At 41.2% G+C, this 17,440-nt stretch overlaps 1 protein-coding gene across 5 annotated transcripts in view; it reads left to right on the plus strand.

Annotated features, from left to right (window-relative positions):
- The window catches only part of NEK1 (NIMA related kinase 1), a 209,758-nt gene that overhangs the window by 128,348 nt on the left and 63,970 nt on the right, over positions 1 to 17,440 (plus strand). For all 5 annotated transcript variants that reach the window (XM_060102678.1, XM_060102680.1, XM_060102679.1 and 2 more), the window contains 3 exons: positions 12,335 to 12,466; positions 14,329 to 14,394; positions 14,478 to 14,706. In XM_060102678.1, the coding sequence (XP_059958661.1) occupies positions 12,335 to 12,466; positions 14,329 to 14,394; positions 14,478 to 14,706 (427 nt within the window). The remainder of the gene's footprint in view (positions 1 to 12,334; positions 12,467 to 14,328; positions 14,395 to 14,477; positions 14,707 to 17,440) is intronic.

Below are 17,440 nucleotides of genomic sequence, written 5' to 3' on the forward strand. Positions count from 1 at the left end.
GTGGCCTCATAGAATGAGTTTGGGAGTGTTCCTTCCTCTGCAATTTCCTGGAAGAGTTTGAGAAGGATGGGTGTTAGCTCTTCTCTAAATGTTTGCTAGAATTCACCTGTGAAGCCATCTGGTCCTGGACTTCTGTTTGTTGGAAGATTTTTTTTTTTTTTTTTTTTTTGCTGTACGCGGGCCTCTCACTGCTGTGGCCTCTCCCGTTGCGGAGCACAGGCTCCGGACACACAGGCTCCGCGGCCATGGCTTGCGGGCCCAGCCGCTCCGCGGCATGTGGGATCTTCCAGGATCGGGGCACGAACCCGTGTCCCCTGCATCGGCAGGCGGACTCTCAACCACTGCGCCACCATGGAAGCCCTGTTGGAAGATTTTTAATCACAGTTTCAATTTCATTACTTGTGATTGGTCTGTTCATATTTTCTGTTTCTTCCTGCTTCAGTCTTGGAAGGTTATAGCTTTCTAATAATTTGTCCATTTCTTCCAGGTTGTCCATTTTATTGGCATGGAATTGCTTGTCTCTTAGGATGCTTTGTATTTCTGTGGTGTCTGTTGTAACCTCTCCTTTTTTATTTCTAATTTTATTGATTTGAGTCCTCTCCCTCTTTTTCTTGATGAGTCTGGCTAATAGTTTATCAATTTTGTGTATCTTCTCAACAACCAGCTTTTAGTTTTATTGATCTTTGCTATTGTTTCCTTCATTTCTTTTTCATTTATTTCTGCTCTGATATTTATGATTTCTTTCCTTCTGCTAACTTTGGGTTTTGTTTGTTCTTTCTATAGTTCCTTTAGGTGTAAGGTTATAGATTGAGATTTTTTTTGTTTCTTGAGGTAGGCTTGTATTGCTATAAACTTCCCTCTTAGAACTGCTTTTGCTGCATCCCATAGGTTTTGAATTGTCGTGTTTTCATTGTCATTTGTCTCTAGGTATTTTTTGATTTCCTCTTTGATTTCTTCAGTGATCTCTTGTTTATTTAGTAACGTATTGTTTAACCTCCATGTGTTGGTGTTTTTTACGTTTTTTTCCCTGTAATTTCTAATCTCATAGCGTTGTGGTCAGAAAAGATGCTTGATATGATTTCAGTTTTCTTAAATTTACTGAGGCTTGATTTGTGACCGAAGATGTGATCTATGCTGGAGAATATTCCATGTGCACTTGAGAAGAAAGTGTAATCTGCTGTTTTTTGATGGAATGTCCTATAAATATCATAAAACCTATCTGGTCTTATGTGTCATTTAAAGCTTATGTTTCCTTATTAATTTTCTGTTTGGATGACCTGTCCATTGGTGTAAGTGAGGTGTTAAAGTCCCCCACTACTATTGTGTTACTGCTGATTTCCTCTTTTATAGCTGTTAGCAGTTGCCTTATATATTGAGGTGCTCCTGTGTTAGGTACATATATATTTATAATTGTTATATCTTCTTGGGTTGGTCCCTTGATCACTATGTAGTGTCCTTTCTTGTCTGTTGTAACATTCTTTATTTTAAAGTCTGTTTTATCTGATACGAGTATTGCTACTCCAGCTCTCTTTTGATTTCCATTTGCATGGAATGTCTTTTTCTGTCCTGTCACTTTCAGTCTGCATGTGTCCCTAGTTCTGAAGTGGGTCTCTTGTTGACAGCATATAGATGGGTCTTGTTTCTGTATCCATTCAGCGAGCCTTGTCTTCTGGTTGGAGCATTTAATCCATTCACGTTTAAGGTAATTATCAATATGTATGTTCCTATTACCATTTTCTTAATTGTTTTGGGTTTGTGTTTGTAGCTCTTTTCTTCTCTTGTGTTTTCCACTTAGAGAAGTTCCTTTAGCATTTGTTGTAAGGCTGGTTTGGTGGTGCTGAATTCTCTTAGCTTTTGCTTGTCTGTAAAGCTTTTGATTTCTCCATCGAATCTGAATGAGATCCTTGCTGGGTAGAGTAATGTTGGTTGTAGTTTCTTCCCTTTCATCACTTTAAATATATCATGCCACTCCCTTCTAGTTTGTAGAGTTTCTGCTGAGAAATCAGCTGTTAACCTTATGGGAGTTCCTTGTAAGTTATTTGTCATTTTTCCCTTGTTGCTTTCAGTAATTTTTCTTTGTTTTTAATTTTTGTCAGTTTGATTACTGTGTGTCTCAGCGTGTTTCTCCTTGGGTTTATCTTGCCTGGCACTCTTTGCGCCTTCTGGACTTCGGTGGCTATTTCCTTTCCCATGTTAGGGAAGTTTTCGATTATAATCTCTACAAGTATTTTCTCGAGTCCTTTCTCTCTCTCTTCTCCTTCTAGGACCCCTGTAATGTGAATGTTGTTGCGTTTAATGTCTCAGAGGCCTCTTAGGCTGTCTTCATTTCTTCTCATTTTTTTTTCTTTATTCTATTCCATGGCAGTGAATTCCACCATTGTGTCTTCCAGGTCACTTATCTGTTCTTCTGCCTCAGTTATTCTGCTGTTGGTTCCTTATAGTGTAGTTTTCATTTCAGTTACAGTATTGTTCATCTCTGTTTGTTTGTTCTTTAATGCTTCTAGGTCTTTGTTAAACAATTCTTGCATCTTCTCAGTCTTTGCCTCCATTCCTTTTCCGAGGTCCTGGATCATCTTCACTGTCATTATTCTGAACTCTTTTTCTTGGAAGGTTGCCTATCTCCCCTTCATTTAGTTGTTTTTCTGGGGTTTTATCTTGTTCCTTCATCTGGTACATAGCCCTCTGCCTTTTCATCTTGTCTGTCTTTCTGTGAATGTAGTTTTTGTTCCACAGGCTGCAGGACTGTAGTTCTTTTTTCTTCTGCTGTCTGCCCTCTGGCCTATTTCCCCCTTTCTTTTCCTTTGTTTCAGACATAGCATGCATAGGGTGTGAGTCTGAAATAATTGCTGTGCTAAGTTATTGCCTCTTCTGCAGGAGAACGTTGTAGCAACCACATTTGTCAGAAGTAGAAATATCTCATCTTCATAGTCAGAGCTGATAATTTGTCCTCCAAGCCAAATCCTTTCAGACTTACCTGATGTGGAAAAGGGGGTGAGCCTGCCTTTGGTGGCCCCTGTATAGTGGAGTGGGGAATGGTCTACTTTTGTTCTCCTGAGCCCAGGAAACAGAAACATTTCGTCCTTTGCTGATTTGCACAGTGGGGCAGTTTCTATCAGGGTGAATCAGTATGAAACCGCCTGTGTATCCTTTTTAATCAGCTCTCCTTGGGTTGAGCCTGCTGCTGTCCTCCTTGTGTTCAGCTGCAGGGTCGCAGTTGCAAGCTGTAAGGGCCATCGCTCCCTCCTAGTTTATAGCTTAGTCTTTAGTAATCCACTCTGGCCGTCTGCATAGCACATGAAGGTGATTATGCGAGCAAGGTAGCCATTAAATACAATGAGGAGCTTATGCTTAGTGCACATTGGCCTTATTTTAAGAGTGTGATCCATCATGCAGAGCTACATGGGGCCTCAGAGCATTTGCTGACAGCAGCCTGCGTGGTGACGCCCTGGAGCCTTAGAGGTGGGTCAGTGCTCCACATCCCTCCCTCGGTGTGCATGCAGAGGCCCTCACTGTGCTGCCTGTTTATACACCTTGTACGGTTCCTCACACACGGTGGAGCAAATGGCTGTGTCATCGTTCATGTTGTGGTTGGCACGTGGGACCCTGGAGTAGCACCTTGATCACTGGGAGATGTTTCCTTTTCTCCCAGTCACGTAGGCACCGCGCACGTTAGTGATTTAGAACGTTACGCTTCTAACAGCTCAAGTTAGTATATCTCAGAGAACACAAGCATGAGCTTTGTCATTATATTTCTTTCCCAAAACCTGCCCTTGGTGGGTTGAAACATAGCCCACAAGCATGTTTAAACGTGATCTTGAGCACGTCTGGTAAGATGGTTTTCTAAAGCGCAGTTCCCCAAGCAGGTTTCCTTTCTATCGCTTGTTCCTCTCTGTCCTGCCCGTTGGATGAGGTTGTGACCCCTGTCATCTAAGCTGTCACAGCCTGGTGCCCAGTCTGCACACTTCTTCGCATCAATTCAGGCGTCATGTTGGTGAAAGTCTGCTCCTTGGTTAGATCAGAGACTGTGTTTTGAATATGTTGACTTCCTCTTTTATTGCATTTCACTCTTTGTTGTGTATTTCATGTCTGTGTTTGTCCCATTCTTTGGACACAGGCCTACAAGCTTCCCCCAGGGTGGACACACTCCCCATCTTGGCTACCTCAGAATCTCCTATCCTTAGTCTTGCCGTCTGATCTCATCCATCTCAGTAGACACATCCTGAGGTCACTTTGGAATCATGCTCTCTGAGCCAGGTCTCACTGGATATTAACAGAGTTCCAGAGATCTCTGAAATGTATGTTTGACATCAAAGGATTCAAGAACATCGAAGAGAATCAGGGTTCCACTTAACGCGGAGGAATCCTCTGATGGTCTTCCTCACCTCAAGCTGCCTTTCCCTAAGCAGCCGGAGCAGAGGGGTGTCAGTTGCTGGAGGCGGGGCAGGGGAGGGGTGGGGGAGGGGCGGGGGAGGGGCAGGGGAGGGGCGGGGGAGCACCTCTGGAAGCACTGTGAGGTGTCCTGTTCCAGCAAGTGTACTTACAGACTGTGTCCAGTCGTGCTTTGGCTTTGAGCAGGTACTCTGCATTCTTACTGTAAGACCTTCCTTGCTGGGCAGCTGCACATGTGCACAGCAGGAATTCTGACCCCTCACATGGCAGCTGGAGCCTGGCCTCTTCCGCCAGAGGCTGCCCTAGACCTCATACACCCACCAGTACACTTGCACGAGCAACCACATGCTTATAGTACAGTCCAGGCCAAGTTCCCTTAGAAGTCTCGGCTCTCTAAGCCATGTAAAACCAGTGTCAATTTTTTTTAATTTTAATGGTAGATCTGTCTTAGATAGTTCTAAAGTGTACACGAATGACAGATTTTATGGCTATATTCCTGATAGATAATACTAGTTCCTAGTGCACACAAATTTGTATCTCCTCATGTTTCTTCACAAAGGTTTTTACGGTGGCGACATCAATTAAACTGTGGCAGTGAGCCTGGCTTTTGAGGTGCAGCAGGCAAGCAGCCTCCTTTCGTTTGGGAGAATTATTTCATTGTGTGCACTTTTGGAAAGACTGTCGAACAAGGTGCCCTGGCTTCTCCCAGCTGAGGGACAGGCCGGTGATCTAAGGTGGACCAGCTGGACCTTCTCCAGGGTGTGAAGTTTGAGCAGGTTAGAAGTTGGAGTTGACTTAATCAAGAGAGAGAACCTGGTGAAGCCAGGAGTGAGCTTCTGCCAGATCCATGCAGCTACCCCGGCTCCTGTTCTCTTCTCGTGGATGGCTTCCCTTTGCTTTGTGATGCGCCTGCAGCTCTCTTCTGTCTTCTCCCCCCTCCCCTCCTCTCTTCCAACTCCATCCCCCCCACCTCCTTCCTCCAGAGTTAATTTCTGCTGCTTTCAGCCAAAGAACCTTAACAGATTGACTGTGTAACGTGCTCTGCATGGGACCTGGCGAATAGCAGCAGCAGTGAGTTCACCAGGAATTCTGTGGCCCGTGCTGTGCAGAGCTGTGCACAGAGGATGCATGCTGGAGTGGCGAGGACAGCAGCAGGCTGGGAGTCAGGAGACCTGGGGCTAGTCTCAGCTCTGCCAGTTAATTAGCCTGTTTGGGGGACTGCCTCAATGTTTGGGGGCCTTTATTGCCTCATCCATCTCTAATGTTGTTGTGTCTCAATGTTGCCTTGAAAAATAACCTTCACAGTGTAAGTACTTAGGTCCAGTTTAATCTACAAGAGTGGATAAAAGTTATTTTACCCAGTAATTGTTTGAACAGGAAGTCTAATTTAGCACAAACTAGATGTATTATAGGGACTTATGTGTCTGTTCCTACTCGAACTCAGGAGTGGCTAACATGGTATTTCAGGTTGGGCTTAGCATTATTCCGCTCCTGGAAATGTTCATTAAAGGTTTGATTGTATGTATGTTGATGCATTTTTACCCAGTAAGACCACCTATCTTTCATTGGATTCTTAAGAGTATCCTTGACCTAACAAACAGTAAAAACCACTGCCTTAATTATTCTGATTCTTTGGCATGTATACCCAATTTTATAAATTTTTCTTTTTGGCGCACTTAATGGTAAAAATTGTAGTACTAAATAGGACTTTAGAATGGAGGATGATTTTCACGTGTGATGATAGAGCTTTTCCACCCAAATAATAATGTTGCTTTTCCCAGCCAGCATATATGCTCATATTGTAAGTAAAACATACCAGGAAGATAGGTTCCGTTTTTTAAAATGGTAGCAGTGTATTTAGTAATCTAAAATTCAGTGAAAAATAGAATTAGGGAAATTCAGAGACTCTATTTTGAGTACGAGTTTCTTTTTAATTGCGTTGGACTCTTTCTTGTGTATCTCATTTGTGTTCTGTCTTTGTCATGTTCTTTAGACCTGCCACATAGGCCTATACAGCCTCCACCAGGGTGGACACACTTACCCTTCTGGCTACCTTGGCATGTTCCTATTCTTAGACATACTTACAAATACATTATAGTAGTACTAGTTCAGAAAAAAAAATTCAGATACAAACACTTTTATATTTTTGGTACTTCAGAGACAAGGTTTTGAGAAGTTAAATATGAATTTGCTAAAATTTGGCCAAGATGTATCTTTAGGCTACATAAAATTATGTGTGAAGTTGCCCTGTACTCAAAATATTAAATCAAGGCATTTAATAATATTTTTCTAATATACATTAAAATAGTACTAGTCATTCAGCATATAGAGATGAAATAGTATTTATATTTATACTTCAAGAGTAGCTAAACGTATACAATTCCATGTATTTATAGACCTGGCCTCAGTATTTGGTGAAATTCTTAGTTTTGTCATTAGGTGGCATTGCTGGTTAATTTTTCAGCAAATAGTAAAACTGACAGATAAAATAGAAGGAGTTTTACAGTGATAATTAAAAATCTTGTGGAAATATAAGCAGTATGGAAAAGTCTTGAATTTATTAACCTGGTGATAAAATAGCTAGGGAAAAAAAATCTTCTAAAGCACTTTGTTTCTTAAACCTGACTTATGAAACTTTCAGGTCAATGTTTTACTCCTAATGCAATTTTTTTTTTAAACTTTGAGTTTTGAAGAACTGTTAGAATGAAGTAGGTATTCCAGACATAACCAGGTGATCAATTTGTAACAAAATTGGGTTATTTGTTTTTTGTTTTGAAGTTTTATGGTTTTTTCTTCTATGAAACTTTGTTTTGTTTTCTTAATTTAATTAATTTTTGTGTTGTTTTACCATATTCAGTCATCTTTCTGAATTAAGGGCTCCATCTAATGTTTTCTCTTTTGACAAATTTAAAGATACATCATTATCTTCTATCTCAAGGTCTGGTTAATACTGAATCGCATTAACGTTTCTGGCTAAACATAATCTATCCATGATGTTTACACAGAAGGCCCACGTTCTCCTGTGCTAGGAAGTTCCTGATGGGTGTTACCTTGGCTTATAAAGGTGTTGCCACGTCTCAGTAGTTACCCTGAATTACCCTTAATTTTTCAATACCTGAATTAGTTTTTTTATAAAATATTTCTAAGAGTCAGTTGGGTGTTCTGTTTGTTTTTGTTCTTTGGTTTAGATTTCATATATCTTTCTTTGCTTGTTTGTTATCTCAGGTTCTTTTGGTATTCTTAGCTTAGCTGACCCAGGGAGAGACTAGTACGTGTTTGATTATAGAACATAAGCATTTCCTGAAGGCTGCAGACGATCCTTCTTATAAAGGTGCCAATGACTATCTTACACAGTGAATCAGATATCTTAGAGACTCTGTCTGTACCAGTCGTTAGCCATATGTATGGCAGCCAGACAGATTTTAATATACTACGGAGTAGAATTTTAATAGTCATGTGTGCAACTTTTTCTTCATTAAAATGCCTTTTGTTGATTAAAAGAAAAGATTTCCTTTCAAAGATGAGTAGCGTGCAGAGAATTTAACAGAGATCTCCCATGTAGTAGCCCAGTCCTGCTGGACTGAATTCGATTGTCATTGGTCTCAGGCCCTGTTTAACTCATAGCACTTTATCAATAAGCAGATATTTTTTTCTATTACTTTAGGTTTCTCTTAAGGTTGAGACTAATATAGGAATGTCTCTAATATATTTTACAACTTAAGACTATAAGGTCAAAATAAAGGGTTTTCAATCCCTTTATATGTGACTTTTGCCATTAACTAAGGATAAATTTGCTAAGTATTCCATAGAGGTTTTTAAATTCTTCTTAGGTCACATATCTCCAGTTTCAGAGAGTTGTGCCAGTGTCTTGTTTAAATTGTATAAGAATTATGTGTGTGTGTGTGGATAAACATTAAAAAGAACTATAGATAAATGAAGTGCAATTAGCCAGAGCAGGGGTATATGGGTGAATTTTTTTTTCTTTTATTAAGAGTTTCCTTAATGTTCTTATTCTAGGCAGCTGACCAGTGATTTGGGGAATGACTTTTGAGATAGTCTCTGTAAGCATCAATGAAAATTGTATCAGAGGCTGAGAAGGGAGGTTGGTGATATTCTTGCTTCAGTGAAATTGGTTAAATTCATATTATCACTCTTGTTTATTTATACAAGTAAATTACTCTATTGATCACTTTTTTAGATTTTTAAAAATTTGTAATGTAAGGTATTTGTGTTTCAGGTTTCTGCTTCATACTGACTTCTATGAAACCTTTGCATACGGTGCTAACGCTTTCATTTCTGATTCTGCACTGATGGGAGGGTTTTGTTCTGTGCTGTACTCTAGAGATCAGAACCTTGCTTTGTGTAAACTTCCTCATCTCATCAGGGACTGAAACCGGATTCTGAGTGTTTAAGGCAAATAACCCTATTTAATGGAAACTAAATAAGTGTTTGCTGAACTATATTAATTACTACTATTTATTAGGCACACAGCTGTGCGCTTTACACATTTAATCCAGTGAGTACCGCATTCCCATCTTAGAGAGGTTTGAGGTCCAGAGAGGCTAAGAAACAATGAGGGCAGGTGGGCCGGAGCCGTGGGCGCCTCCTGCCTGTGTGCACTCGCGGGGCTGTGTGCGGGGCTGCCCGACCTCACGCCCTTTCCCTGGTCTGGAGTTCCTTCTTCCCCAGAGCATTGAGCACACATCTGCCCACTTTATTTCACTGCAACATGCCGATCGATTTATGTGTTCCCTGTTCTCTTCTAGTTTATAATCCTTTCAGAGAAAGCACTTTGTCATCATTTTGGTTTTTCCTCCTTTTTTTTTTTTTTTTTTGAGAATTGCTTACTGCAATTAGTTCTGGTCTATAATATATTGGGTTTTTTTCCTAACTTGATTGACCTATAACCCTCAAATAATTCTCAAATTCTCCAATCAGTAATTACTGATTTAAATATAATGGCAGAGTTTGCACATCCAGATTAATTTGTTTCCTTCAAAATAATCATCTAGGGAAGTAACATACTTGTCCTAAAAATGCTGCTATTTGATCAGAGCCAATTGAAGTATGTTTATATTTCCTCAGAATTTATACTTTTTTGAATATACTCTGTGGTAATAAGACAATCAAAGTTTTAAAACGTTACTATATAATTTTTCAGGGAGATAATACTCAGTTTTGTGAGCTCTAGATTTTTTTAAAGTTATTTATAACAACATTAAATATCAGTGTACTTCAACAGTGCTGAACTGTGGGATTAAAGCAGTGTTTCCATCTTCCTCTTCTGTTTTTAATAAGGACTTTATTTTCTTTGGAACATTTTTAGGTGCACCGCAGAATTGAAGGACAGTGCAGAGATTTCCCATGTACCCCCTTGTCCCCCACATGCATACAGCCTCCCCCATTATCAACATCCCCCACTAGATGGTACATTTGTTACAGTGGATGGACCTGCATGGACACATCCTCACCGAAAGTTCATAGTTTACAGTACGGTTCACTGTTGGTGTTGTGCCTTCTGTGGTTTGGACAAATGTGTAATGACATGTATCCATCATTATAGCATCATATATGGTGTCTTCAGGCCCTGCAAGCCCTCTGTGCTCTGCCTGCTCATCCCTCCCACCCCCACCACTCCCTCACCAACCCCTGCGACCACTGATCTCTTTACTGTCTCTGTAGTTTTGCCTTTTTCAGAATGTCATATGGCTAGAAACTTAAAGGATGTAGCCTTTCAGACTGACTTCTCTCACTCAGGAATATACATTTAGGGTTCCTCCTTGTGTTTGCATGGCTAGATACCCCATTTCTTTTTAGCACTGAATAGTCTTCCATGTATGTAATGGTTTTTTAATCCATTCATCTTGGTTGCTTCCAAGTTTTGGCAATTAGAAATAAAACTTCTACAAACATCTGTGTGCAAGTTTCTGTGTAGACATAAGATTCCAACTCATCTGAGTATATGCCAAGGAGCCCAATTGTGATTGTATGGTGTAAGAGTATATTTAGTTGTGTAAGAAACCACCAAACTGTCTTGCAAAGTCACTGTGCCATTTTGCGTTCCCACGCATGTGGACTGAGAGTTCCTGTTGCTCCACATCGTTCAGCAGCATTTGTTGTTGTCACTGTAGTGGGTTTTAGCCACCATAGTAGGTGTGCAGTGGTATTACCTTGTTTTAATTTGCAGTTCCCTAACGGCATACGATGGGGAGCATCTTCTCATAGGCTTCATTGCCTTCTGTATCTTCTTTGGTGAGGTGTCTGTTCAGATCTTTTGCCCTTTTTTTAAAAAATTTATTTTATTTATTTATGTTCGGCTGTGTTGGGTCTTCGTTGCTGCGCGGGGGCTTTCTCTAGTTGTGGCGAGCGGGGGCTACACTTCGTTGTGGTGCGAGGGCTTCTCATTGCAGTGGCTTCTCTTGTTGCGGGGCATGGGCTCTAGGCACGTGGGCTTCAGTAGTTGTGGCATGCAGGCTCAGTAGTTCTTTGCTTATTTTTTAATTGGGTTGTTTTCATATTTTTGAGTTTTAAGAGTTTTTGTGTATTTTGATTAACAGTCCTTTGATTTTATTTCCTTTGTAAATATGTTCTCCCAGTCTGTGGCTTGTCTTCTCATTCTTTTGACAGTGTCTTTCACAGAGCAGAAGTTTTTAATGTTGATGAAACCAGCCTATTAATTCTCTTTCATGGTTGTGCCTTTGGTGTTGTATCTAAAAAGTCATTGCCAAACCCAGGGTCACCTGGATTTTCTCCTATGTTATCTTCTAGGAGTTTTATAGTTTTGAGTTTTACATGTAGGTCTGTAATCAATTGTGAGTTAATATTTGTGAAGGGTGTAAGGTTGTTTGTTTGCCTGTGGGTGTCCAGTTATTCCAGCACCATTTGTTGCTAAGAAGACTGTCCTTTCTCCATTGAATTGCCTTTGCTCCTTTGTTAAATGTTAGTTGACTCTATTTCTGGGCTCTGTTCTGTTCAATTGATTTGTTTGCTGTACTTTCATTAGTATCACACTATCTTGATTACTGTAGTTTCTAGTAAGTCTTGAAGTCAGGTAGTATTCCTCCAACTTAGTTCTTCTCCTTCAATACTGTGTTAGCTATTTCGATCTCCTTTTGAGCAAAACAGGTATTGGTGTAAAATGAAAGTACAGAAAAGTAAATATTAGAATTGGATTACTATCTTATGCTTAGAAGATGCTCAATAAGTATTGTGTTTGAAATATTGGTATTTACTCAACAGAAATTCTTGTTTACTGGTTTGAAAAAGAGATAGAAGTTGGGAGTGACATGCTGCCATGTTCCTGTGAGCATACTGCGAAATGCCATTTCCTTATATTTACTGAAAGTTCAGAACATTATTTCACATTGTTTACAGAGTCTAAATGTCAAGATAAAAGCAAAAACATATATGAATATAACAAATGGTATTTTTAGTGAAGTAAATCTTATTACCTGTACTTTTCAATTCTTCCTTTCTTATTCATGTTGACATTTTTATAATCCGGGCCCTCATGTTGGGTAACTGATGTTCAGACTTTAAGATTGTGCCAAACTTGTAGAATTTGCAGAAGCATTTCTTTTTGAAGTATAAGATTAGTAAATAATCTTTTTTTCTTCTCGCCAAATTTTATAATGGATTAAAATTAGAGGCAGAGGACTAATGTTTAATCTTTTAGAAGGGTGTTTGTGAAACATTGTTAATACAATGGAAAGGAGTTATTTAGTACCACGTGGCGCATGATTAGGTTTACATGTGAGTCCAGAGATGTTTCTCTGTGTCCGCTGATCTTTCCCCAGCACCTAGTACATTGCCTTTTGCACAACAAAATTTGAGGATTGAAGAAAACTCCTTGTGGTTAGAGTGTGTAGACAGTGACCTTATATACACCATTTTATCTCTTCATGCAAATATGAATTCCCCAATGTACTTACATTCTTTGTTACAGTTGGTGGCCAAAGGAATAAAGAACTCTGATATGTCTCCACCTTCAGGACAGCAGGAAACAGGTGGCTCTCCATCAAAGCAACAGATGAGACCTGTTATTTCTGTGACTTCTGCTTTGAAAGAAGTGGGTATGGTAAGTTTTGTAAAATCTAGAACTCCTCAAAGTCAAAAGATTCTTAAAAGGATTAAATTTATTGAAATTACATTAATTCCTAATGTCCCATTAGGTTTTTCTAGGGAAAAAATTACTTCTTAAGATTTTTATGTGTGGTTTACTCTGAATATTGGAGCCTCACTGGTCTTAGGTTTTATATCTAAGACCACCTGGTAGGTAAGAATATATTGAAATGATTCTCTTTTTTACTTTAAAAGACTATTGGACCAAAAAACATATAGAAATCTATGAAAAACAATTGCAGAAAATGTTTTTATACCCTAGCACTCACAATTAGCATAGGTTCACTTTTTTAAAAAAAATAATGTCTCTCTGGTACTTAATTAACTCTGGGAATAGTGTCCAGGATGTGTATACATATTTAAAACTTTTTGGCATAGCAAATGTTAGAGGACTCTGCATAATTGCACTTAATGCATCAATTATTTCTTTAACCTTCTACTTTTGAATCTCTGTCATGTCATATGGATAGTAAAACAGAGAACTGTGGGCAAGTAAAACGTTTAAACTTGGAAGTATGTTTTGGGCATCTCTCTGAAATGTGAAAAGCTCTGTTCTGAGGTTCCGGGAAAGGGGCTCGTGGTGTGGAATTGCAGCCTAGAGCTCTGTAGGCAGAGGGAAGAGTCCGAGTCATATTACACGTTACCCTGATTCTGTCCTTTCCTGGTCGTTGAAGTCTGTGCCTTTTATTTGTTGAATTTCACGAAGTTTTTGCAGACAGCACTGACGTTATTGGCACACCAGTCTTTTACAGCCTTTGTGTTTATCTTGAAAATAAGATTGAGTGGGAAATACCAGCCTTGGTCACCCTCAAGGACTTGATATAGGAAGCCACTGTTGCTCAAGCAGGTGTAGTCTCTCTTCTCTCTGGTAACGAGCGTGTGCTGCGTTGTTCACTCTGACTTCAGATGCCCCTGTGCGGGCCCTTCCTGGTCCCCAGTCTCACATCCCACGTAGCTGCTCACCTCTCTGGTCGTAGCGACTGCTAATGCCTGCCACTTTACTGGGTAAAATGCTCTTTGTCTGTTTTTACATGTATTACTTTAAAACTGACCACTCTTTAATAATATTTGAGGTAATCCATGTAACTAAATGGTTTTTCTTTATGTGTCTTCTTGCTAAATATCACTTCCTTAGAACTTTGAGAACCGCTTTTCCTTGCCCTGAGTCTTCCAGATACCTTTGCTTTCGCAGTTTTCATAACTACTAATTTCTTCTTTTCATATATTTACAAATTCTAGATCGTCTAGATTACTCTGATTATACTAATCATAAAACAAAATTTATTTTATCTTTAGTACCAAGGACTCAGAACTCTTTATTTTTACTCTTTGCTTAGGGAGAAAAGCCAGTCCTCAATTATGTTTAGTAAGTAGTATGGCTTAATAAGAATATATGTACCTGAAACATAAAGACAGCTTCAAAATAACACAGCCTGTCTTGAATTATTCATCCATCAAAACTTCCCTAGCTCTGAGTATATGAATTAATTTTTAAAATTTCTACCGTAAATGTAAAATTACCAAGAATCAGGGGCCAAAGAGGAAGAGAATATAGTTAAATATGTGATCAAGCAATCCAAAAATATGACAAATAATTGAGAATTGGCTCTTCTAGTATATATTACATCTATTAAATGATAATATGTAACTATTTCTCATTGCTGATAATGAAGAAAGCTGTGTTAATATTTTACAGGAATAAAAAATTCCCAAGGAGCATGAAATGTTAATGAAAACAAAAAGTAAAAATATCAAAAATTTTAAGGTGGACTTTTAAAATAACATTATTTCTTACTCTGTAACTATCTGTGTTTAAAGGACAGAAGTTTGACTGATGCCCAAGAAACCTCAGAAGAAATGCAAAAGACTAACAGTGCTATTTCGGTAGGTACAATTTTCAAATTTTCTCTCTCAATCATTTTACTTAATCGTATACCTATTAAAATACAACATTTTAACTGTTTCAGAGTAAGCGCGAAATACTACGTAGATTAAATCAAAATCTTAAAGCTCAAGAAGATGAAAACGGAAAGCAAAGTCACTCTGAAATGGGTGCAATAATTGTTCACGAAGACGCCAAAGAGCAGGAAAAAGAAAAATCGGTTTCGTCAGATCGCAAGAAATGGGAGGCTGGAGGCCACCTGGTGATTCCCGTGGATGAATTGGCACTGGACACATCCTTCTCTGTGACTGAAAGTGCGTATGAGCGTGCTCGTGGCCTGCCTGGTGTGGGCCGGCACGCTTAGAGGGGCTGAGAGAGGCTGGAAGGGTTTCTGTAATAGGTGAAACGTGGAGAAGACCATTCAGCTTTCACATGGCAAGGGTTTTCCACAACAGTCTGTAGCGTGAGAGCGGGAACTAGTGGCGCACATTTAAATTGTGTTACTGTACTTTAGGCCTTTCTCCCACGTTAGAGTCACCCGTTAGCAGGGGTAGTTCTTGGTGAGAATCAGAGTAGTGAACTTCAGCAAAGACTCAGAAGGTCCTGTCGGCGTTGAGCAGGGGTGTCGAGAGGGTCTCGCGCAGTGATCCCTTTGCGCAGCGATGATTCCTGAGCCGCTGCCCTTTTCTCACCTTGTTCCTGGCGCTGGAGGTGCAGCAGGGAACCAACAGACACACGTGCTCGCAGGGGGCTCACTTTCTAAAGGGCCGGTCTGTCCATCAGCTAAGTATGTGCGGTTCTACCTGAGTTTTCTGACGGACCACATCAGTAGAATTCTTTCTAGTGTTGGAGGAAAGTCCACAGGCCCCACAGCAAGCAGTTCTGTATTGAGTCCCACTACCTGCCGCACACACTTCTGAGCAGTGAGGACACCGCAGTGGTTGAGACAGAGCCCCTCCCTGAGAGCAGAGTGCATGTCAGGGCATTGGTCCGTCGCCAGGCGGTGGTTTATGGATGGCGTGGCGTGCTGAGGGCAGAGACGCGTGGGCTGCCCTGAGCCCAGGACGCGGGGGAGAGCCTGGGACCCTGGGGAGCCGATGCAGCTAGCGCGGACGCGAAGGTGAGAATCCCCGAAGCCTCCGGTGAGCGGGCCCAGAGCACGGAGAAGCCGCAGCTGGAGTGGACCGTGCCTGCAGAGGGCTGTGTCCGCGGCCAGGTAGGAAATAGCTTAGGCGTCGCAGGCCGCGGGGACTGTGCTAACGCTTCTCCACTCCGACAGCGCTGCGCAGGCGCTGTGCCGAGGCACTCGTGGGGCCGTGTTTCCAGGACGTTTTTTTTTTTTTTCTTTTTTTAGGGACACTGACATTGTGATTTCATAAAATTGTCTTTATATCTTCTTTCTTCTCTCCAACTTTCTCTTCCTCCTTTGCTGTCTAGAGTGCTCATGATTGCTTCCTGGGGCGTTTTTATAACAACTGTTCTAAAATCCTTGTTAGATCATTCTCGCATCTGTGTTACATTGCTGTCGGCTGCTAGTAGCCACCTCCCAAGAGAGTTAAGATTTTCCTGGTTCTTCTTATGCTGAGTAATTTTGACTTATACCCTAGACATTCTGAATATTCTCTTACAAGGCTCTGGGTCTTGTTTACATCTGATGGAGAAAATTGATAGTTTTGCAGTCGTCCCAGTTAGGGTCAGGTCCTGAGTTCCCATCTGCCTTCTGTGGCCTGTGCTTTCAGTATCGGCTCCTTTTTCAGAGCCTGGCAGTGCTGCTTTGACCTGTCCGGCTGTGTACCACGTGGTGACTGGTCTGGGACCTGGGTGTTCCTCGGTTTGCTGGCTCAGTTTTCAGTGTTTGATACGCAGCACAGGATCAGATCCACGTATGCACAGGAGGTGAGCTCAGGTAATAGCAGGCAACTTCAGGGCGTTGCCTTCTGGAGTTCCTGTGTCTGCACTGGCTCCCTGGTGTTTTCTGTCTCTGGTCCGCTGGTCAGCAAGCTGAGGCTCTGGTTACCTCACTCCGCCCTGTGCTTGGAGCAGGGTGGCCAAGAGCCGGAGGAAACAGCCCTGCCGTCTGGGTACCACGTCTCCACCAAACAGGACGGAAGCGTCCTCTCCCCAGCCTTACGGGCTCTGGGTTCTGACTACCCGTGGCAGCGCGTGGGGGCTGGAAGGGAGGCAGTGGAGGGAAGAGCGAGAGATCCTCACCCTCACTCTCTCTCCAGGCTTCAGGGTTCCCCGGCCCGGCCCTTGAGACAGAGTGGAAGGCCCCTCCTAGAGCTTCCTCCCTCCACAGCCCAGTGCCCTCCTGTGGGTTCCTGACCGGGGAAAACGGGAGGGGGATGGAGGGTACCACGTGCTGGGCGCGCTTTGAGTTTCTGTCTTCTTCGCTCCTCCAGCTGCTGGCTGCTGCTCAGCGTCCTCGTGCAGCTGCTCCCATGCGGGTCCTGGTCCTGAGAACTGTGTCAGCGGGGGGCACGGCTGACGCGTGCTTAGTACTCCATCTTCCCAGGAGTCAGAACTCCCGTTATCCTTTCGACGTGTAAATACTAAGAAAAAGAGCGTTTATTGTACTTATCCATGGAGTTACCGTTTCTGCTGTTCTTAATTTCTTTGTTTAGATGTATGTATCCGTGGTATCACCTTCCTTCTTTTAACATTGCTTGCAATGCAGGTGATAAATTCTTTCAACTTTTGTCTATTGAAGAGTATTTTTACTTAATTTTATACCTTATTTTTAAATTAATATAGATTTAATTATATAATTTTATAAGGTATAATTTAAATTTTTTCAAGTTTAAAATTGTATACCTTAACTTGTAAAAGATGTCTTCTCTGGGTATGGAGTTCTAGGTGGGCAGTGTCACTTTTGGGTGCTTTAACGATGTTGCTCTGTCGTCCTTTTACTCGCCTTGTTCCCGACAAGAACTCAGATTTACCTGTGTTCCTCTCTCCGTAACATGCCCTTGTTCTCTGACTGCTTTTACGACTTGTGTTTATCACTGGTTTTGAGCAGTTCGGCTGTGCAGTGCCTGACCGTGGTTT

The sequence above is a fragment of the Mesoplodon densirostris genome, chromosome 6, assembly GCF_025265405.1.
Source record: "Mesoplodon densirostris isolate mMesDen1 chromosome 6, mMesDen1 primary haplotype, whole genome shotgun sequence".
Classification (NCBI taxonomy): domain Eukaryota; kingdom Metazoa; phylum Chordata; class Mammalia; order Artiodactyla; family Ziphiidae; genus Mesoplodon; species Mesoplodon densirostris.